This window comes from Drosophila ficusphila, unplaced genomic scaffold (assembly GCF_018152265.1).
Source record: "Drosophila ficusphila isolate 14025-0441.05 unplaced genomic scaffold, ASM1815226v1 contig_197, whole genome shotgun sequence".
Taxonomy (NCBI): domain Eukaryota; kingdom Metazoa; phylum Arthropoda; class Insecta; order Diptera; family Drosophilidae; genus Drosophila; species Drosophila ficusphila.
Window position 1 is genome coordinate 9,218,405 of NW_025064091.1, and position 24,355 is coordinate 9,242,759.

General features: G+C 43.6%; 2 protein-coding genes across 2 annotated transcripts in view; one reads left to right on the forward strand and one right to left on the reverse strand.

Moving 5' to 3' along the window:
• LOC108091182 overlaps positions 1-24,355 on the forward strand; it is a 95,959-nt gene that overhangs the window by 49,294 nt on the left and 22,310 nt on the right. Inside the window, 1 exon segment of the mRNA XM_017190254.2 lies at positions 7,438-7,484. The gene's annotated coding sequence lies outside the window, so the exon portion shown is untranslated.
• LOC108091186 lies at positions 902-2,168 on the reverse strand. Its single transcript, XM_017190258.1, has one exon. It carries the CDS (start codon positions 1,965-1,967, stop codon positions 1,047-1,049), a length of 921 nt encoding a protein of 306 aa, XP_017045747.1. The 5' UTR covers positions 1,968-2,168; the 3' UTR covers positions 902-1,046.

Sequence of the window (24,355 nt, forward strand, 5' to 3'; positions counted from 1 at the left end):
GAATGCAATCGAATGGGCAACAACAGCTGCTCACACACACACACATGTGCATAACCACTACCTCTTCGAATATGCCATGCCCACATATACACACACGAACACACACATACACACAAAGCCCAAAGGCTGCGCCAAAAAGTTCCACAAATTACATTTAAGTGACGCAAAAGTTAAGTGAAACTCATTGCGAAAATCGCGGATAGATGCAATGTGGCATGACTGAATGTGGAGCATGGGGCATGGGAGTGGGTGGAACGTGGGTGGAGAGTGGGTGGAAAGTGGGCGGAAAGTGGGTGGAGAGTGGTGCAAGGGTTAACGTTGCAACACGACTAAGTGCTTTGGACTGCCGAAAGTAGGCACTTGAACTATTTCTGTGTTCTCGCCCACTTACATACGCGTCGGTAGTTGTTTATGGCCTAGAGATGCTCCTGATTGCGGATTTGCGGGGGGGTTGAGGCGGTGAGGGGGATGAGGGGGTTGGGGGAGGCGAAACAGCTTTGAGAGACGTTAGACAGTTGCCAGATGGAAAATGATCAACCAGCCACGGTGAAGATAATAATACTAGCGCTAAAGTTTAAAGTAGTTGTGAGCCAAAATAAATAAATAATAAATAAATATTCGAGTTAAAATAATTGTTGTTCATGCACTACTAAACTTGTAATAAGGTTTTTGCAAATCTAGGAACTATTAAACTTGGTTGTTATTGACTATACCATTCAACATTGTCTTTGGCTTTTCTAATAGAAATGAAAATTAAAGATATGACTTTAACTATGTGTTTTGTATTTTCCTCTATTTCTTTTAATAGAAATGATACAAATGTGCCACTCATGATTATATTAAAAGAAAAGCTTTATATTTGATAAGGGTCAGAGGGGCAACATAGGAACTAAAGAGCTTATTTGCCTTAAGGATTATATTTTATTTGAGTAACACTCTACCACTATATGACTTTATTAATTTGAAAAGTACGCTTCATAACTTAAATCTTAAAAATCTTGAAATAAAGATTGTCACTTTCTAGTTACTGGTAATTTGCGTGAACTTCAAACTTTTGAAAAGTATCTTGAACGAAATCCCGCGCGACTCTGAACTTTGCTCTTAGATGTCCGCTTGACGCTCTCCTTGCTCTTTCCTTCACCTTCACCTTGACCTGCACCTTGATCCCCACCTTGACCTCCGCCTTGACCTCCGCCTTGACCTTGACCGCCGCCAGCGGATCGAACGGTCGGCTCCCAGATGACCTTGGCGGGATAAATTATAACCCGATGCTTGCCGCCGTGCGAAACCACCTCGAAGTGGTGGTACTTGGCCAGCACCACGTGGGACTGCTCCGCCTCGAGGTACTCCTGGATGACCGGGATGAGCGGCACCGCCTGGCAGTTGATGTAGACCTTTTGGAGATCCAGATGCAAGGCCGCCTCGTAGACGGCGGCCATCTTGAATCCCCAGACGGCGGCGCTCTCGAAAGGCACCCGCTCGGTGGCCAGGAGGCGTGGCAGATCGGAGGCGTGGCGGAAGGTGTGGAGCGTGACCAGCGAACTGGGGCGGGATCCGCCGAAGAAGCTCTGGTCGAACTCGCAGACGATCACCGGGGAGCCGGGAGTCATCCGGAAACGGAAGCGAATGTCGTCCGGCGTCAGCAGACTGACCACTTCCGCCTTGAGGCACTCGGCCATCTCCACCGCCTTCAGATAGTGGGCGTGGCCGGCCGCCTGGCGGTGCATCGGTTCCATCAGGGCCTTCACCTTCTCGCAGAACCGCCCGCGCATCGTCTCGTGCACAAAGATACTTGCCACTTGGCCGGGGGCAAAGGGCTGCTTCAGGGAGCGCAGCAGCGGCTGGATGGCCGTCTCCAAGTCCGCGTCCTGGCAGATGACCAGCAGGGTGGGATTCTGCCAGGACATGTCGCTCCCGTCGCCGGGAAAGTCCGGCTGCCGCCAAGTGTAAGGAGCGCGTTTCGGCATCCTTGCTCCGGGATTACTAACTACACTACGGGGAATTTTCAAACAATAATATAACTATTTTCAGATTTGGAGTGCTGTTGTTTCTAGCGCCCTGATGTTCAATTTGTTTTTACTGGGCTCAGAGCATTAAGTCAGTGCCACCTGAGGCGACTTGTTCGCTGTTCAAAATCAACACTCTTAAAAATACATCCTGTTGGTCAGCCAATTAATTTACACATTTTCCATGTTGATTTAATCACCTGCTAATGGCAACATGTGACTTTTTTTATGACTCATGCAAATTCGTATGGATTATTAATAAGTTCAACTAAAAGCAACAACTAAAATGACTTACAATAAATCAGCTTAACTTAAAGGAACAAGTTTACAAAGGATTGTCAGTGTTAGATATGAAAGTAAAACCGACATTTGAATAGGAAATGGTTTGAGTAAATGAGTATTGCATAGAACACATTCTTTAAACTCTTTAATTTTGTTAATAACATAATAAATCAATTATATACAGCTGGTTTCAAGCCATTCAGCGGTGTGTTCTTTAAGCCTTAAAACCAAACAAAAACCCAACGGCGTGAAAAGGCACAGTAAATGTCAAATAGCAGAGCGTCTTGAGCAAATGGCAATCTGCTTGCTTAGGAAATTCGCCATTCCGAGCCACTGATGTCCTGAAACATCCCATTGATAACTCAATCTTGCTGGTCGAGCGAATTCAGTGTATCCTTCTCGCAATCCTGCACTCGGCTGCTGCCGCTTGAATATTAGTTTCCCGGCAAGGAAATGAACGTTGACTGCTGTCCTGTTCCATCCATTGCCGGCATCTATCCATCACTGCCACTTGGCGACAAGAAAAGAGACAGGAACACAGACACAGACAGAGACAGAGGAAGAGACAGGGAAAGGAGACAGGGAAAGAGACAGAGACCAAGAAGGAGACATGAATGTGGACATGGACATGGATGGAAACGAAGACGAGGACGTATCTTCTGGTTTTGGCTGGCTTCACTTGTGTTTTAGCCTCATTTGCCACATGGTTTCCCCGCCTTCGAAAGTGGTTCTCCCATTTCCCAGTGGGTTATTGCGGCTCGAGTGCTCCACCCCAGCTCTTTGCCAGCAACACGTGGCTTTGCCGCACTAATGATGCATTCTCACTTGCAACATTACAACATTGCAGCAGCAGCAGCAGCAGCAGCAGCAGTAGCAACATCCCATTTCCCATCCACAACAACGGGCTTCTTTGGTGTGTTTTCCTGCGCCCCAGTTTGCTTGAGGAAAACTCAATCTCCCAGCTCCTGAATCCTGTATCCTGTATCCTGAGTCCTGACTACTGACTACTGGCTCCCAGCATTCGGCACTCGAGGGAGCAGCCAACCAACCAGGCCACCAAGCCATCGAGGCATTCAACCATATGCCATGTACCATATGCCATCTGCATCCAGCTCCCTTCTCCCTTTTCCCATTTTCCCATTTCCCCGAACTCACTCCGTGGATGAAATCCAGCGCAGCTCAGCAAATGTCCTCTGTTTCGGTGCATTTAGGATACCCGAAATAGGGTTGAATACTATTTCAAGAGTGGACTAAAAGCTCAAATGTGATGGCACCTGTGAAGTGTCATTGACATTTTCGATGAAAAACAACGTGCTTAGTTTGGGTTCATTCAACAAAAGGAACAAAAATATGTATACCGTGCTGGATAAAAATAGAAGAAAATAGTAGCGATAGTTATAATCACAAATCGCAGGTTGAAAATAAACATATAATTCATTAAAAAAGAACAAGCGGGAGAGCAAATAAGTAACGACAGTTATAATCGTTAATCGCAGAATGAAAATAATCATGTCGGAACTTAAAGACATTTCCTTGAAATGTTATCAGCAAAACTTTTCCACAAATTCTTGCATACAAATAAAATCGAATGAAAAGAAAGTTGTTGAAATAGTTTTTAAAACTGCGTGGCAAGCCAGTCGAATGTCGAACTGCCGTTTGGCTCATAAAACCCAAATTGAAGTTTGTATTGCAGTTTCGGGGAAAATGTTTGTAGACTCAAGCCGGAAACGTAAACTTTTTACCGAAAGTGGCTCAGATGAAATCAGCTCCCGATGAAAGTGGTAACCGGCTGAAGGAAGTCCCTTGGGGGAAGCAGGGAAATCCTTGGCCAGGTCCAACTAATGGGGTTTCCCTGTACGGAAGGATATTGCCATGGGCTTGCCCCCTTTGAGGCGCCTCCTTGGTGCGGCAATGTTGTGAGTGGCGCTCGATAAACACGTTGCGCAAAGAAATCGTTGCATAAATTAAGGCTTAATATCCCGACCTCATCGATGCCTGTGCCAACGGCGATATCGCCGATACAAATACAAAAAAAAAAAAAAAAAAAAAAAGGAAGAAAAACCGGGCAATGAACGGCGATTACTCGGACCTGTCAGCAGATTGCAATTTTCCACCACCCCCATTCACACCCCCCGCACCCCACACCCCTCTGAAAATCGAAGAAGGAATCAAGAATCGAGTACTGAGAATCGGGAGTCGTTCAATTTTTCAACTCCGACAAATGAATATTTAAGGCCACAAAAGTGGGAGGTGGCCAGTGGTCAGTGCCAAGTGAAAAGTGCCAAGATTTACGACCTGCTCCCAGGCACTTTTCTCTCCTTTCTCCGGTTTTTTTTCCTTTTGGCCAAAGCCAGACAACCTTGGCAAATTGACTTCTGCCTTTGGCCTGAATTTTACTGCGTGTACGGCCAAAGAAAATGCCCCTAAGCCATTTATTCTTACAGAATTAGGGAAAAGTCTATAAAGTCTATTGAAAACATGAAAGGCGCTCTAAGCTCGTAGAAACGAAACTTGAAACACATAAAAGCAATAAAGTTATGCTCAAATCTTTAAGGCGCATAATTGCTTGCCTCTCTATCCCAAAATAATTGGCTTACTCCATTATTGGGCAAAGTAAATACTATTCGTTAGGTTCGTAATCAAATTACTGGCCTTAAATTGAACACAACTTTTAATTTGCCAGCATGGCCGCACTTTGAATTCGAAGACCATTCCAGCACGTGCCCCTACTAACTTGGCTTATTGTTTCCAAAGCTTTCGTTGTGGCCGAGTCTTGAACAAATAAAAACTCCTGCCTGAAATTCGAACTCAATGAAATCAAAGACCAGGTTTGTTTTATCCGAAAAAATAAAAGGTGCCGGCCAGCAAATCAATAACCAATACGAGTTACGTTGTCCTGCAAACAGTTGCCAGGATCACGTTGGCCAGTTGGGTGGGGGAACTCCCCTGGCAATAAATTAACAGTCGAGTGAGTGAAAGGAAAAGCTTGCTGGCAAGCCAAACCAAATTACAATGTTTCATAAAGCCCAGTTATCTGGGAAATGCTGGCAAAACGCCGGCCAGTAGTTCAAAAACCAAAACACAAGATGGCACAAAAAATTTATCAAAATATCTGCTTCCGGCGAAGTGGCGATGACAACAGGCAGAGTGTGAAGTCCAGGGAAAGTGGGGAAAGTGCGGGGAAAACAGGGGAAATGGGGGCAAGTGTCGCAGCCAATTTGCAGCGCAACAGCAGCCGTGGGGCAAGAACAAAAAAAAAACTCGGAGAAGATGACAGGGAATGGCCAGGCAAATTGTTTATTGTTTCATAATTGAAGCCAAGAGAAGCCAAGACCCCACCCACCTTAGTTTTCCCTCCCGCCGGGAAAGCGTTGCATCTTGGGTGTCCGGTTGCCAGGAGCTCCGTAGTATAGTATAGTTCACCTGGTCTGCCGTCAACACTTCGTGGCCCATAATATCCGCTCTGTTTCTTGGCCAAGGTGTCTGGCGGGCGTTTAGAGAAGGCTTATGCAACAGCCGCTCAGACTGCGAAATCTATATTTATCACTTCTCCCTGCACTCCGACACGTCTCACGTTTCCTTCAGCCAGTTCACGAGGCACAAATGCACAAGGAAGTGCTTGCAACATGAATATCTGACGGGTTGAATTCAACTCAGTTACAAAGGCTACTGTAGGCGTAAGTATAACTACACTAGATTCTCAACATTTTGGTTTTCATTTACAATGTGTAAGAAAAGGGAGAAACACCTAAGGCACTTAAACTAGGTGTTCAATTTGAAAACGACTTCTGTTGCAATTAAACAGGCAGACTAAACAGACAGATATAAATATGAATTAAGCAATCTTTGATTCTCAAATACCACTCTACTTTTGATCATATAATACTAGTATATCTTTTTAGCTGGTTATCCGTGGAGGTACCTACTTTTCAAGTTAAACACAAGCACACCTTTATGTTCAACTTCATAAGAGATATTTACAAAATGAGTTTTTAGCCAGGAAATAAATTTATTGGTATTGTCTCAACATTTAGTCGTACTTTTTCCAAGATATCTAACTTAAGCCCGTAGTATCTCAGGTGAGACTGTACTGAAGAGCTCAGATCATCTTGGCAACTTTGTTAATTGCCTTAGCGCAAATAAACTCGAACCAAAAACAGCCAAGAGCAGGATGAATGCGAAACAAGGGCACAAGCATCAGGACCATTTAAAATGATTTTCGAGAGCTTCCTTTCCACGTGTGGCAGCCTCAGCTGCCTCATCAGATTCCGACTACCCATCAATTCCCGTCTAAGCAGCTGCAAAAATTCTGTTTGGAAGGTGAACAGAAAAAAAAAACTTCATTAAGCACTGTTCAACAATAACATTCATTCCCATTCAAACCTACACACACATTTTACACTAACACACGCAGACGAAGTTCCGCAGATTTATAAGCGTTTTACACCTGTGGCGCCTTTTTAGGCCGCAGCCCCTTCGCCCACCGCCACCCACTAGCCACCCATTTGCCACCCACTTGCATCAAATGGCTGAGAGAGAGAAGGAAAATGCTGAACTGGCAGAATCCCATCCAAAACTTGGCATGTGTGCGTGCAAACAAGCTGAAAATTCATTAAACTGAAGCAATAAATTCTTTTAATTGTTTTCTTTGCCACCCACCCACTCCTCCTCCCACTTCGTTTCATTAATTCATTCCCCATTTTTTGCGCTCCCTTATTTTTTCCCATTTTCCTCAACAACATTTCCATTTGGCAGCGGCAAACACTGTTTGCCCATCTCATTTTGCCGCCCCCCTGCTCCTTGCAACATTTTAATGTTTTACGTGATATGTTTGGCATGTCTTTGACGTGGTCGTCCTCGCACTCTCCTCTCTCCTTTCTACTTTCTCCTTCCCCCGAAACTGGCTTTTGCGAGCTGTCATTAATTCTTTTCAATTTACCCAAAAAAGAAAAGGAGATAAGGGACTCTTGAATCTGGGGAACCTGGAGTTGCCTCATTAGCAGGTGGAGTCTTTCTCGCCTCGAAAACTTTGACAGTTGCATCATTAATACTTTCCGGGGGATGTTTTTTTTGGGGGGGAGGGGGTGTAATAAACTGGCAGCCTTGTCAAGAACTTAACTAATGGATTTCCCCCTCTCTCCACTTGCAGGTGTCTCCGGCATCGACTTGTTTCATGTTGTAACTCGAGGACTTTCGGTAAGTTTGCCCCTGCAGCCCCAAAGATAAACAACAAATGACAAACAGCGATTATCGAATGGGAAACCCCCGCAGAATGGGAAAATGCAAGGGAAAGGGGGAAGGGAGTCTGTGATCTGAAAAGTATTCGGTTTTCTATTTGAATTGTTGCAATTTTGCGAGCCGCACAAACTTCGGCCAGAGGAAGGAACAACAACGGAAGGATAACGCCGAGATTGTCCTGCCACTGCAACTGCAAGTTTCGATTTAGTTTTGAGGTCACATGAAAAGGGGGAGGAGCAGAGGGGGAGGGGAGAAGGGGACTGTAAGGGGGGGCGTTCTAGAAGGACACAGAGACTAAGGTTACAGGTCGAGCTGAGCCACACAAATATCCTTGCACAGGATAAGCGGACAGTGCTTGAGATAAAGCGAACAACTTTCCAGCGAAGGGGAATTAAAGCTCGCAGTCGAAAAGTCAGGTGGCAACTTGAGTCCACTCGAAATAAAGAACGACGAGGGGTTGCAATGGACACAAGTTCTTTTTTACGACTAATGGGGGATCAGGGGACTCTAAATGCAATTTAAAACTCCGGCTGATGGATTCCGTTCGTGGCGACTGTGAACTTTTGCAGTTCGACCCTGCAGCCAAGTTAACCGGAGAACCAACTGTCAGTAAACTAAATCCCAAATAAAAAATTTCTGTAGACAAACTGGCATTTCTTTTTAAGTGAACTCAATTTATGCCCAGATAAAAATTTTATAGACCGAGAAACGTGAAAGAAAATGTCATCCCCGTTGATATGAAATGATTTTTGACCATTTTATAATGTTTTTACTAAATAAAAACGTCAAAAAAAAAAAAAAATTAAAATTATTGCTGCCATCCGAAAGATCGAAGAATATTGTATATATAAATATTGGCAATAAATATGATTCTTAGATCTTTTAGTTTTGGAAATGTTTGAGAAAATGATTTCATAGAAATCGGACAACAAAGTAGTTTTCTAATGACACTTGAATTTGGAAATAAATTTCATAAAAATCGCACGACTATATCATATATCTATCATGTGAACAATCGTCGAAAATATAGACTTAGATTTAATTACACAATTACTGATTTTGTGATTAAATAGTTTCCAACATATATTATAAACATAACGAAAGCTTTAAAACATTTCTTGAAACTAAATCTACAAGTTCGTTATATCAAACTCCTGAAGTTTCTTCTATCAAATACATGATTAATTAACTCTTTTTTTAACAACACCACCCAGCCTTAAAAGGTAACTTTTTTTTAAGGAAAAGTTCAAAGTTGACATGTTTAAGTTACGCAACTCCTAAAATTTCTGCTATCAATTACATGATTAATTACTTTTTCAAAAGCAGTATCCGAATGAAACAAACTTTTGCAGACTGAGTTCACTTCCTCAGACTCCCAACCCAACTCCTAAGCTCCTCCTACCTAATTCAGGCTTAATTACATCTCTTACATTGAGTTACACAACACCTGACTTTGAACCCGTGCCTCCTTGACCTTTCGTCAGCTGGAGATGTTGGACATGCCAGACATGTTGGACATGTCGGAGATCCCTGTCAGAGTCACGATATGCAGACAAATCGAAGTGCATTTGGTGTCGTGTCGCAGGTGCAGGGGAATTAGCCAGAATGTCTTAATCAGTTGCCGAGAACCGGATACAAGACCAGACAGTCCAGTCATTCCAGTCACTCGAGTTCCAAATCCGAGTCCGGGTCCTGCTCGCTGAGTCCTGAATCCTGGACACTGGACATATGTTGGTCCTTTTATATAGCTGCTTTAAATGCTTGAAAAAAAAATAAAAACCAGAGCTGCACAGAATGGTTCTCAACTGGTCTGCAGTCGAGCACCTGGCTGTGCTTAAGTCCATGCCAATATATTAAACTTATTGTCCAGACCCCCGGCCCCCTTTTGACCTCCAGCCACGCCCCCTTTGGGCGGCTTTTGCCCACTGGCCGTACGGTACTTCCGGCTGTCGTCCTTGCGGCAGCGTTTGACATTGCGAAAAGCCAGAGGAGTGGTCCTCTCGCTCCTCTTCCTCCTTCGCTCCAGTGGACTTCTGTGCCAGGCACATCCTGCATCCTGCGACCTCCGAACCCCCCTTTCCCCTTTCCCCTTTCCGCTCCCCTTCCCCTATTCACGACTCCATCTCCGGCTTCGTCCTGCCCGCTGTTCATTTCAGGAAATGCATTTCGTCAGCGTTAAATGAAAACGAAATTGCCAATTTCGATGGGGATAAGGAAAGAGCGGGAGAATGAAGATTGGCGGATCCTGGAAGGAGTTGCACATACACATACATACACATACACACATACACACATACACACATGCATGCACACATCTGCGAAGTTCGAGGGGCTCAATCACTCCATCGATGGTCTCTGATTTTTTGCGAGAAGGACTTGCACGCCGACTAATGTGATTTGCACGAATGCGAAACTAAGACTGCGACGCTGACGTAAGAAGGGAAAATTTGTGAGAAAAAAGCGGCAGTAGGATAACGAGATGGGATTGCCAGATAGACAGAGTGGAAAACTACGCTCGGGAGGAGAGCACAAATCGATGGCTAAAGGATAAGCGAACTGGTGACCCATTTCTCCAGATGAAGTCATACAAATCATTCCCTGATTCTTTTTATTGGAAAGTCGTACTTCAAGACAAACAACCATTCAATTCGAGATCAAAGAAATATAAGGAAATGAAAAGAGTCTTATTAAATATAAATGTAATATTTACTGTTAATAAGTTTCTGGTTATCCCTGTACTAGAAATTAAAACTTAATCAATCTGTCAAACAGATAAGCATAGAATTAATCAAACATAATAATAATTTCATTTTAGTTTTTATCCTTTTTTCCCCTTACCACCGAAAGACCAACCATTCAATTATTTTGAGCTTTCCGAAAAACTATTAAAGTTTCAAAGCAAACCTAATGCGCACACATTCATCCGACCAAATCCGAAAGAACCCTTCAAAATAATAATGTGGCGTCGTGGTTCGGACCCTTTGGCTGGTTGGTAGGTTGGTTTGTTGGTTGGTTAGCTGGTTGTTGGTTGTTGGTTGGTGGCTAACTGGCGTTGCAGTAAAAAGTCAATTGCAGGGAAACCTTAGCCCAGTTATGAGAGCCACTGCGTAAATCAACTCGAGCTCAAGCGAATGAAAGCCAAACAAAGGAGGAGTCGTTTGCTTTTACTTAACCGCCCGAAGGCGAGTGGTTGGTTTCCCCACTGGTTTTTCCAACCATCAGCAACCATCATGCATTTTCCCCCACTCCCCCTCCACCGCCACCCTTTAACAGCCCCCCTTCCATTGGCAATACAAACAAAAGCGGTGCGGAATTATGTCAATGGCATCGTTGTCATGGCTCCTCCATCTGAGGTTCCCCTCTCCTCCGACTTTCGCAGCCTCCAATCCCAACTTCCGATTTTCATCTTCCTGCGGGAAGAAAAAGCCACCTCCCCCGTCGCCCCTTTGCACTCCACTTAGAGCCATGCTCAACGCCCCACTAAAGTCCCCCGGAAACCTCCCAAGGACCCCCCACGAAAGCCCCAACTTCGCGTTATGCGCTCCTCGTTACCTATCAAAACCAAAATTGAATACAAAAATCTCATCAAAAATCGATTAGAGCTATGGAGGGTTGTTGGGGGAAAACCAAGGGGAGGGGAAGCCAAGGAGTGGCAAGCCAGGGGGAAAAACCAAAGGGGGAAAACCTGAAGGATTCACGCGGCAGGCAAGTATTTTTCTTATGCGGACGCCGCGCCACGAGAATCGTGTTAATAAAGGAACTTCGGCGACAGGATGCGACAATCGAGGAGACGGAGCCACTTGCACCTGCTCCTCATTCCTTATTCCTGGTTCCCTGCTCCTTGTTCCGCAGCCAGTGGATTGGATAAACAACATTGGCAAATGCAATTTGCGAAATTAAAACCGAAAGTAGTGAAAACTTTTCGCCCAGCTCCTTTCGGCGATTGTCAGTCGTCTTATCGGTGACAGCAATCATTTCTGCGGCTGGGAAAACTTTCTCCCAACGATGAAAATGATAATGATGATGACGAGGTTGCAGATGAAGTTTCGGGGGGCAAATAAATGGGGAGCAAGGCGGGTTTCTAGGCCCGTTGCGGTTTGCTCTCGAATTGGAAAGCAAGGCGTTTGTTTCTGGAATTAATAAAAATAGTTTCTCAAAAAAGCGGAGAACTGTTGCCGCATCGTGGGGCTTAATGAATATGGATGAAAGTGCCCACAAGTTCCGGCAGGATTAAGTGACACTGTGGGGATGGGAAAACCAATGGACCCGCAACGGGTTTTCATCGATCAAAGGACACCCGACTTTCCACAACTTTCCCAACTTTCCATTACTTTCGTCTCGTTTTGCGGTTGTGTCGCAACACTTTGTGGCATTTATCTCAGGTTTTGTGTATAATTCAAAGCTGCATTGTATTGTGTGTGGCATTGTTTTGGGATATATACACTCGAATTTCTCTGAAATGACCTCAAATAAGCGAAGCGACTTTACTTTATTGTTCACGCTTCCGTGCGCAAATCCCATAAGCAATCGATTTAAAATTGAATCAAATTAATAACAATGAGCGCAAATAATGGCACTGAAAAAACAGAGCAAATGGATTCTCGCACCCCGCACTCTTTGAATAATAATGCATATCGCATTCCATGTCATGTTTGCCGACCCCTCAAGTATTTTAATATGCAAATTCTCGATCAGCAAAGTGCATACTTAAAGCCGAGCAATCTTTTAAATATGTGCAACATTTTTTGTAATAGTGTAATAAGTACCAGGTACTTTTTGGTCGCCTGATTTTTTGTTTTGCTCGATTTGTGTACAGAATGCAATATGATACTCTTTGCTTAATTGACTTTGCTTTCGCCTTCTCATTGTTATGCTAACAAACACATTTACATTTGTGCAACGTGAAATGGGAATTTTTTGTGTAAGGTCATTTAACGATTTTCACTCTTCAAAAGCCATTCCATTCAAAATTCCTTCGGGGTGAAAACTGAAGATGTAAGGATGCAGGTCCCCCCTTTTAACCCTTGTGCATCGCTTTTATTAATACACCAGACCGGTTTCATCCCCATCGACCGTCTGGGATCTCCCCCTTCGGATTCCTCGAGACTAGATGTCATCTTGGCCCTGTTTAAGCGCCGGACCTCTCGAGTGGCCCCTCCTTTCGTCCTTTTTCATGGACCCCATCCTGAATTTAGCTGTGTACACAAAGGACGAGGGCAAATTGTGTTTTGCCAGTGACATGGAAATCAACTGAAGCGATGTGCGCGATTTACGGGCCGAGGACATTTTGCAGGGCTAAATCAACAGAAACGAGTGAATGTATGGAGTTGGTTTTCCTTTTTTTCTTTTTTGGACGGGGTGTCCGCTTCGATAAACTGTTTGAAACACACACACACACACATGGCCACGCCCACTTGGGAGGCGCTGGGAAAAAGGAAGAAAAAGAAAGGAACGAAGGTGGAGGAGGAGGAGGGGGAACAACTCAATTAAGCATGCACAATGCACACGAATTTAAACCGGCTATCTCCACTGTACAGTGGCCTCTCGGGGAATTTCCAATGCTCGCTGCATTCGCGCAGAACCCAAATAAGTGTACAAAAGTTGTGGAAAATATCTGGCAATGTATACTGCGGAAAATGGCAGACGGCGGCCGAACGGACCGGGGAAATAAAATTGTTTGATATTTGAGTCACATAAATTTCCATTGATTTTCCTCGCTCTTCCTTTTCCCCCTGCCCCCTTTTCCGTCCACTTTCCCGCACTCCATTCGTACGTGTCTTTGGGCGATTCTTTAAATCGCTGGCTCACTAAAAACGCCAATGGCATCTGACAGCCGCTGAGAAGGAAAGAGAAAGGCAGAGAAAGTTGGGCCGAAAGAACCGATAAACTTATGGCGCATACTGTAGTTGAGGTGAAAACCAAAGGAGTATGACAGGCATATCATTAGAATTAAGGGGCTGCCATAGAAATCTCTAGAGGCTTGGAAGCTCTTTTGAAAGCGTTTAAAAATATGCTGAATTTTTTACAAATCGACTTCTTTGGGGAAATATTTAGTGGTTTTAAAAACAATCAAAACTCTGTCTGAGAGTTTAGTTTAGTTACTGTTTATACTTTTCAAACTTAAATAAGCGTAGCTTACTTTAAAGTGATAAAGAGGCTTAAGTCTCAAGAGATTTACAGAACTTAACAAGCATTTCTTTATGTGTGGTTATACCAAGTAAGGATTTGCTAACTTGTTAGAAAAGAAGCTAAGAAACATAATGTTTTCAAATTTCTGGCTGTTACTGAAGCCAACTTGTTAAAAAAAATATTGAAAACGAAGTAACATAATATTCATTTCCCTTACATCAACCTCTATCTTTTTTCAAATCCAGCTTCCAGCCAAACTGATAGCCACGCTTCTTCATTATAGATAATTAAAATTAATTTTAAAGTGCAGAGGTAGGCTTGTCATTACATTGAGAAGGCCATATGACCCAAGGTGATATTCAAGTCGCTCCATAAAACAGAATAGGATATTTTTACGACCACCAACCTTAACCATAAGCTTTTAAATTACTTAAATGTCGCCGGGATTCGGTGTGGAAAGCCAGTGGTTAGTGGAACCCACTGCGACTACAAGTTTCTTGGGATTAGTCCTTGTATCTATTCACTTTTGTTGCCACTGCCCTTCACTTCCCTTCCCTTCCCCCGATTAATTGGGATGGGGTGTGGAAACATTTGCCCGACAAATGACACAGCATTGGAATTGGAATTGGAAATAAATAAGGGGCCCGACCTTTGACGCCTGTCGCAATCTGGAGCCGCCCACCCACCACCAACCCACCCACCCAGCAACCCAGCAACCACCCACTTTCCGGGCGACCTTCTGCCCCTCTTCCACCCCCGCCGTCTGAGTAACCGAGCGACCCCTGTTTGTTTGCTTAATAAATGAATGTGGAAAGTGCTCTGAATATTTGTACAATGTTTTTCCCCGTCGCTCCCGTTTTCCGTCCCGCATTTCTATTTCCTTTCGCCTCGGGTTTTATCAAAGTGCTGCGAATCTTTTATCACAGCTCCAAATGCGGACTACGCGTGGCATTTTATTTGTCACTCTGTTTTTTTAATATTGATTTATCGGTATTGCGCATTGTGCATTGAGTTAACCCCAGTATTTGACCTTAGCCTGGGTGCTCTTCGGGCTTCGTCTGCCACTCTTATCCGAGTCCAACCGCTTCTTTTTGGAGTGCAGATAAGCAAATAGAGCACTTACTCCTGAATATTTCGATCAACGTTTGTGCTTATCGGCTAAAAATAGACACAAATGGAATGATTCAATATTAAAGCTTCAACGATTGGAGCTCTTTAAGCATACTCAAAATCTCCAGAGATTTATATGCCATCTTATAAACTTTTAAAAAGAAATGCCCAAGTTATGCTGGTACAAATAAAAAATTAGCTCTTTGATTAAATGTTTCCAACAAAAGATTTTATAGTTAAGCCTTGCAAAATATCTCCTAATGAAATCCATAAAACTTATTCATAGAAGTCGTTTTACTTGACTTCTGCCGCAATCGTTTGCTGAATTGAAATCGCCTAAAAATAAGCCAAAAAGTATGCAATGAAAATAGCCTCTGCGAAATAACTGTCGTTTTTCCCGCTCTCTAAATGGAGTTTTCCTCTGTCGCTGCCTTGGTAGCTTTATCAATCAATGGAAATCGATTTGCGGAGCTCAATCAGCGAGGGGGCGGCTCAGCACCCCGTGAGGAAAATGGGAAAGTTGTGGCGGGCGAAGAGAAAGCCGAAGGGAGAGAGAGAGAGAAAGTCAGGGAGAGAGAGAGAGAGAGAGAGAGACACTCACTTGGGCATGGCGGCCCAACCCTCTTAACACTTAAATAGGCAGCCATCTCCTCGTTGTCGTGTCATTGAACTCGTCCTCAGAACCTCGGGGTGTCTTTGTCAGATAATTTTTGGGGTGGCCATGTCACGTTGTAGTGGGTGGAAATTGGGGGAGTGAGGATGGGTGGGGGGAAAAATGAAAAGGGAAATGAGAACGAAAATAAGGGGTGGGCGATGGTGGTCTAAAAATAAAACTTTCGCCCCGCCAGCTTAGACCAAACTAATTTGGCAAACGAGTGGCGGTGGGAAAAACAACAAGCCGAACCTAAAACTGAAACTAAAACTAAAACTAAAACCTAAACTCAAACCGAAACTGAAACCGAAACCAGAACTAAAGCTCAACCTTCAACCCTCCGAGCCACTGTGACTCATCGATGGCATTTCCCCGTCTGCCCCTTTCCGCTTTTCCTCTCTGCTTCTTCTTCGCTTCCCCCGTCGGAAAACCCCATCCCGATTTGGGTTTGGTCCGAGTGCCAAGGATAAAGCCGGGGACACACCACTTGACTCACAGCTTGGGGCTCCCAAAAACATAATTGAGCACCCCCATCTCTCCTCTTGTGGTTGTTGTTACTGCTGTTGTTGTTGTTGTTGTTGCTGCTGCTTTTGCTTGTTGTTGCCGGCTTAACGCTAAACGTTTTGTGGTCCGAAAGCAAAAGCCCGGCCAAAACTGCAACTCCCGCCCGCCGACGACACGAAATGAGCGCCAACTGTTGCTGCTGCTGGCTGGCGAATGGGTCGCCATATGTGAGTTGGTCGCTCGACTGCCACCTTAATGACCATAATCCCGGCTCATAAAGTATGCAGGGGGATGCGGGGGGTGCGGGGAGCGGCGGAACACGGACAGGGTCTTAAGTTATTAAGCGCATTTAGTGGTAGATTGGAAAATACTTGGCCAAATTGAGTCGTGTTTTTCCCCTTCCCCGCTAAATAGAATTTGTGGAATACTTTGGGTTGGGCGAGTGCGGAAAATGGAGCGCCCTACTAATGGAGCTTCCGCTTGCTCTAGATTCCCCACCATCACGCATCTCTCCTTCGGTTCATCCCTGCAGTTGGCACTCCGCACCCAATTCGTCTTCGGCCAACGCATTTGGCAGCATAAATCTCAGCCAGCTGCACTTATCTGGGGATCCCTTCAGTTTTGACCAGAAACTCAAGTTGTTCGCCCACTGAAAATAAATGTAATAACCATAAATCTTATGTTTAAAAAAGAGCTGCACAAATTGCAAGATAATCTGTTATGACCCCATTATTTTTCTTAAATTGTTTAAATATATCTGCAATAAGTAATTATTTTAGAACCACAATTGGAATGCTATTAGTAAAATATCCCTGTTGGTCTATTAGAAAAGATATACTAATGAACTTCTATTTTTAAATATTGGAAATTTACTACTGAAGTCAAAGAAGACATTAGCTAAACATATTCAAATAAATTTATTATATAAAATCATTTAAACATACCTAGTTCATAGTTGTTGTTAACAATGTGCTTTGAAAGCTCAATTATTTAGCATATGCATTACAACTAAACAAATCTTACGAAACCCTATTTCCATATGTTCAAATCAAAGCATTGTAGGTCCACTTTTTTTGAGAGGCTTTTCCTTAATCTTAAGGCAGCATTCTCGGCTTGCCGCAGATAGCACACGTTTTCATTTCGCATTCACTCCTCTCCGCACTTTAGTCCCAATGGAAAACAACTGGGATCCGCAAAGTGAATCGTTCTTTGGCAGACACATTTTTGCAAGTGTGTCAACTGGGGAAGCTGGGGGGCCACTACTTTGGCTGCTGGCTCATGCAACGCTCATGCATCTTGCTACTGCCACCGACATTGCCACCGATGTTGCCACCGCCACCGCCTCCGTCAACGTCTTCATTCCGGGTGTAATATAAAAATGCGTGCCCCGGGATTGGCTTGCAACTACTCGTGTGTGTGGCGCGTTTGGCGTGGCAGCTCTCCGACTTTCTGGGGAGATGGAGCGGAGCCATCATTATTGTGCATACACACAATGTCCTGGCCCCATTTCCCCCCAATCCCCTTACCCTTCCCCTGCCCCTTCCCCTTAACTCCTTTCCCCGTTTGGTGGCGGTGACGTTGACATTTTGAGTGTCATTTTGTTGGCTCGGCGTGGCTGCCACTGCCACTTGCAACATCCAACTACCCGCCCCAAACCGCCCCATCCTCGCTTTTTGTACCCTGGACTCGTGAGGGATCACATGCATGCTGTACCCCCAATTACTTCGGATATACGTGATTGAGACCGAGGGTTTTTATGTTCTGCAAAGGCTTAAGGTATCACAGAACCATGGAAACCATACTTTTATTAACTGAAGCTCGTTATCATCAGCCCGTTACGGTCCATAAAACATAATAGCGTACGCTTCTTTTTATTCGAAGATAATAAAGTGTAAAAAGAATAGTGGTGTAACGATCACTCTTTTACTGCCAAGTCGAAAATTAAATTTTTACAAATTCTTTTATGTTTTAAAGGCATAAAAAGCATCAGCAGAAACATACATATATTTCTCTATTCTCAAATGTGTAAAAAATTCATCATCTATACTAGTTTGCTATAGTAAATAATTTTATCAATGAAATCCGAATTAATCACCAAAACTGGTTAGTAAGGCAAACTTCTTAGGAAGACAAAATACGCTTCATAAATTATTACAATGAGTGTAATGCTCTCCTTATGATCCATAAATGTTTATGGGAGCTAATGCAACCGGACTTTTATTTGTATAATTATCTATTATTGGGTGGTGTTCAAAATCGATGAAAGCATTAGAGGAGCCAAAGTTGTCTGTTCAATGTTAATTAACTTTAAAAGGGATAATGATAATTGGATTAAGCTTTTTGAGACAAATATGTTATATGTGTAAAAACAAATAAAGCTTCCTATAATTTTTAAATACTTTGCTAAATATGTAGTTCTGGTTTAAGAATATACTGACTCTCATAACCAATTTCCCTTCACTTTACCGGGTATCCCGTAGTTGGTAAACCAAGCTTCGGGGCTCTCTGTGAATTTTCCTGGTAGTCCTGGTAGTTCCTGGAGGCCAACTCCGCCCCAAAAGCCCTGGATCCTGGAAGGGATTGTGTCGAGTTAGCTTTGCTTTGGCGAGAGCTGCTTGGCACGCACTTGCTGCCACAGTTTGTGGCCAGCGGAAACACATTACATACTCGGCAGCTTGACTAGAACAACACGGACTGGAAAGTGGGTGGCATGGAGTGGGTGCTGAATGGTGGGTGGTGGATGGTGGATGGTGGGTGGTGGTTGGTGGGAGATGGGTGGTGGAGCTGGGCAGAAGGACGCCGCCTGGCGACAACAGCCGGAAACGGAAATAGAATAAAGTGGCTTTCTGGCTGATGAGTCGCTGGCTCTCATGCCACACGCTGCACGCCACATGCCACATGCGGCACTCGCAATCGCCATCGCCATCGCACTCGCACTTCGGGGGCATAACTGGCTGGCTGGCTGGCTGGCTGGCTGGTGGTTTTCCTCGAGGAGAGCCGCCAATTTATTCCAATTGTCGTCGACGTCGCCAGCATTTCATTAACTCGAACTCGATGGCCGGCCGTCCATCGCTGGTCTGTCAGCACTTTCTCCACTTTCCCCGCTTTCTCCGCTCCTCCCGCTTCCCCCCTCTCTGCCACTCCACCACTTTCTTCGGCCTTCGCCGGGGTTAATTGTCCCGGCAAACGGGACTCGGGGGCGAGTGTGTCGCCATTAGCGCTCCATCCATCAGCGACTTAGGATCCGCCAACGAGTGGGAAGCTGCTAATGAAGATGCGACCCGGCGGGCGGAGTTAATGGATAGATGATTCATCGGACCCGCAGAGGAGTTGCTTCCCCTCTGCCCAAGTGCCCTTTGATATGGCCATAATATCACTTTTCTGGGAAAGGATTTCCTCAAGGAAGCGAAGGTGGATGGGGAGCAAGAAGGGAATACTTATTACCGAAAGTGCCTCTATACTTTTCTTTTTAATCTCTAATTAGCTACAAAACACTCCTTTCCGTTAAATACTTTTCATTTCCTGAATATCATGTATTCCTATTCATATATTGTATATATATTGGACTAGTTTTCATTTTAACTAACAATATACAAAATATAGAGATATGTTGATTAACCAATATTTCGTTTTAATGCTTCCTTTTTGCAAATAAAGTATAAGCACTATTTCTTTGATTTACACTTTAAAAACATGTAAAAAAGAAATCATAAAAACTGATACATATTTGCAAAGAGATATGCTACTTAATTCAAACATTGAAACACACTTTCTATTCTTTAAAATAGAGAAAAGCTTTACACCAAACCAATCCAAAACTGTGTCTGCATAATTTAGCGCTTTCATCTCCCAATTGTTTTCCGCCATTTTCTTGGATTTGCGAGGAAAGCCAATGCGACTACACTCGGAAACATGTTGTGTGTGTTGGCGCAACAAAGTGACAAAGAATCCCAGTGGCACGAGTTGTTCGAAGTATCATCGACATGCGCCGGCAGAACTCACGCTTTAATAAAGTTTATCCGGCTAATAAAGCATTCTCAAGGCCCCCATTAAGGAGCCCGCTCGATCCCTTTGTGTCCCAATTGTCTGGCAACAAAAACGTTAATTCGAAACGTTTTATTGCCGCCGAAAAACAAGCAGAAATGTTTTGCGAAGCCGAAACTGGAACTACGATTCCGGCGAGCAGAGGGTGGAAATGGAAAATGGGGGGAAAATGGGGGGAAAATGGGGGAAAACGGGTGGAAAACGGGTGGAAATGGGTGGAAATTTGCCGCAAATTGCAATGGGGCCATCAAGCAAAACAAAAACAAAAAACAAGAACGGAATGAAAGTAGAAAAAAGGGGTGTGTTCGTTGGGGGCGTGCGATTGTTGTAAATTTCGCTAGCTATTTTTGGCACTTTTGTTTTATATTTGACTTGCGCTTCGGCTGCGCGAAAAATCGTTACGAAAAGTTATAGTGGGAACGGGGCCATATATATAGCCACATATATAGCCATATAGCACTATAGCAGTACAGCAAGAATCGGCGAGGAAGAGGAAGCGAAGCAGACACGAACGCAGGGACGTGACTGGAATAGTATTCCAATAATTGAAGGCAGCGACGACAGCCGAAGACGTCGAATTAAAGCCCACGATGAAGTATGGCAGCCATACAATATCCCCCTCCAGAATCGTACTATATATCCCATATACACAGTATGTATGTGTGTCAGGGGGGGAAGGGGTGCTTCTGTGATGATGGGCACCTTAAAAACACATTAGTCCAAGCCCCCGATTGCAGAACTTTATGGATTGCATGTGCTTCAGCCCAAAACCGAGTTGCTCTGAACCCGAGCTTTGGTCGCAGCTGCAGCTGCAGCCCCACTGATAATGGACTGACAGCAAAAGCACAACCACCCAGTACAAACCGCCCCACAAGCCCCTCGAAAAACACCACCCACTCCCACAGAGAGAAAAAAGGGAGCAGCAAGTATCGCAGCTTTGCAGTTATGGCTTAAAGCCACACCAACAGCATTTACATTTTATTGGCCACGTTTTTTGCTCCGATGTGTGTCAATAAGCCTTGTGGTTGAAAATAAGTAATCAAGTCCGCAAGATAAATCAAAATTCAGCAAATACAAATATGTTTGCGCCGAACGTGCAAATCAATAACAAATTATCAGATATACAGGGACTTAAAATCACTTGACGAGCTGCCCAAAAGTGTGCAGTAATACATTTTAATCTGCAATCTGATGACAAAACTGGTGACAAAAAGCCGTTGACAGTCATATTTTAACGAAGTTGTCAATTGAGAGCTAGATAGACATACGTAGATAACTACTAAGTATGAAATTTCTAAAGGCAACAAATTTTGTCACAAAACAGTTCGGACTTCCAATGTTGATATTGTTGTATAGGTGAATAACTAAAAATATATAGAAATATAAATAAATATGGATAATAAAGAAACGATAAAAGAATATCACAAAGTCGTACAAAAAAAATATAAATATTTATAAACATTTCATACTTCTTTATTTATATAAATCTTTTACTAAAATAGAATCATGGGCAATGATTTTGTCAAAACATTAATGTATCAAATTTTAAAGGTATTTTCGATTGTATTAAAAGTCAGGCAAGGCATTTTCAAAACCACATTTTACTGGTTGGCAAATTACTTACGGGCAATGCTTCTTGCAATGAAGTACGATTTGGGTAAATGATGCTGAAGTGACTTTTCAACGAAGAATATTTGTGTACTTGAAGCTGTCAAAAACCAAAAGCACCAAGTGCCTTAAAGAATAACCTAGATGAAGCTTTAGGACAACTTAAAAAGGCATTTTTTTTAGTGCATCTCTATTCTCGCACGTTGTGCTAAAACTTTCATCGCTATCAGTTTAAATACTGGCAGCTCAAAGCGGCATTATGCCGGCATGAAAGGGGAATTTTGGGGCCGGAGTTCGCGCACCGAAAGGAGAGGGAGCGACGTTTCGGCCAGGTTGAATGTATCCAATTTTAAATATGCATTAAGCCAATGAAAACTTGTGCCATAAAACCCGCTCAGCACGCACCGAGATGTGTCAAAGAGCCGGACCGACAGGATCGACAGGACGAGGGGAAGGACTCCCAAAAAAAAAGGGGGAAAGGAAGGAACGAAGGATGAAGGAGGAAAGGAAGCCAGGTGACTGTGCAGTTTAGGTGATAGCCAAAACACTTTATCGTCACTCAAACAGGGGCACACACACACATTCACACACACACACATTCACGCTCACACGAAAAATTGGCAAAATAATATTAGCATTAAGTCGAGAGCTAAATTTTACGATCCATTTAAGAGGACTCCGTGTCCTGTGCAGAAGGGGTGGAAGAAGAGAAGGGGGAGGGGTTGGTTCCAAAGTAAGGAGCAGAAATCGGATGATTCGGGTATGGTTGTGCATAAGCCGCTTAAAGATGTTTGCATTGTCGTGTGCGACTGCACGGAGTATTCGCTTTTCAATCGATTAGGGATACCCCTTCCCCTTCTGCCCCCCTCTCCAGGCTTCCCTTTAACTCCACCACCCCCCTGGAAGGACCTGCCTGGATGTTCAGCACCCAACTGCCAGCTGAAATTTATGCTCAACTCATTTCATTAATGGATCCTTAGGCCCGTAAGCCACACATTTGCCACCGGCGACAATGACACCCATTCAAGACGCCCACTCCCTCGTCGAATCATCCTCCCTTTTGCCCCTGATTTCACCCACATGTGCGCGAATACACTCACCTTTTCAGCCATGATTCACTCTGTCAGTCAGTCAGTCAGGCAGTCAGTCAGGCAGTCAGTCAGTCATTCAGCCAGTCGAAAACATATCAGCCAGTCACTCAACCCTCGAGTGTTATGGGCCTTGCAACAAATTTGATTTGTGAGTGTTTATTTGGAGCGGGTGGCTCGAACAGTTTTGGCCGGGAAAGCCTGTGATTAATTTCTTGGTTTTAGGACTGGGCTGACTTTGTATGTACCTATATATGTATTCTGTTGTCAAACAAAAAAGTCTTCGGTGCCAGCATGATTGAGCTTAATTATTGTTTTGTTGTTACTAGATTGAGTTTTGTAGTTGGGTGTTTTGCTTACCCTTTCCTTACAATAATAGTAATCGTTGGAGGATCCAATACTAAGAGTTATCCTTGAAAAAATAGGTGAAACTACTGCATATAACAAAAGTAAATAATTGAACTTTAAATGCATTATTCACATAATCTCTTTATGAACAATGAGATGCACATTGTGGCATCAACAGAAACTTTTTAAAAGAAAACTCTTTCGCCAGCCATCTAAATTTCATGAGTGTTTTTATATCTTTCTTTTATCCCACATTTACGTGTATTTATATTTTTTTAATATAATTCAATTTAATTTAAATCGTTTTTTCACTTCCTATTCAAATATTTATTATCTGCTTACCTATTTCGTTAACCCTCATATATTATATGTACGCTTACTCCCCGTAATAATTATTCATTACAGTATTTAACGATTTCTGTTCACTTTTGCCTTTTAATCTAAAATGATTTACATTTGACTTTAATTCAAAATGTAAGCTCTTTAAAACCCAGATATTTGGCAGAAGTTCGCAAGGATTTCCTTCCTTTCCCCAGGAGACTATTTTGGTGGAAACCCCCGGCTTTTCTTTGTTTGCCGCCGCCTGTTGTTCGTCATGTTTGTTCTCGCCTCGTTCGTTTTGCACTCCTCTTCGCTTTCCTCCCCCCTCCCCCTCCCCCTCCACCTCCTCCTTCCCCTTCTCTTTCCCGCTTTCTGCTTTCTCCGTATCCCAAATTCGGTTCTCGGCACTTTGCGTGGTGCCATTTTCATTTGGCAAACGCTACAATTCCGCCATTATTGTTGTTTTCGTTGTTGTTGTTAGTTGTTGTTGTTGCTTTCGTCAACATTACTGCTCGCCCACGTCATCAGGAGCTCGGAAAAACATCTTAGTCACTTTCACTTTCACTTTTCATTACACTTTTCGCTTTCGTTTTTTTTTTTTTTTTTGTTTGTTTTTTCACCTCCCTTCCTTTCCATTATTTCCTTTATCGTTGTGTGCTTTTGTCATGCGGCGTTTTACATGACGCTCGCTTTTCCTGGTTTTTTTCACCCCTTTCTGCCTTCTGGTTTGTTGTCAGTGCGGGTTTCTCTTGGCCAAAATGGTGTTTTAACCCAAATTGCAGCACTGCACTCAAATCCGCTCGGCGACAAGCATTTTCCCACACGAAATGCTGGTTATAAGTGAATTAATCCCGCTCGCTAATTGCACAGCTGGGTGAAAATCTGCAAAGCATTAACTAAACTCCGGCGAAGAGGAGAAATAATAAAGGAAAAACCCTTTAATCGCAAGACAAAGCAGTACTTATCGCCCCGAAAACGGGGAGTGGCAAGTAATTGCATAACGGGCAAAAAACTGGCAACGATTT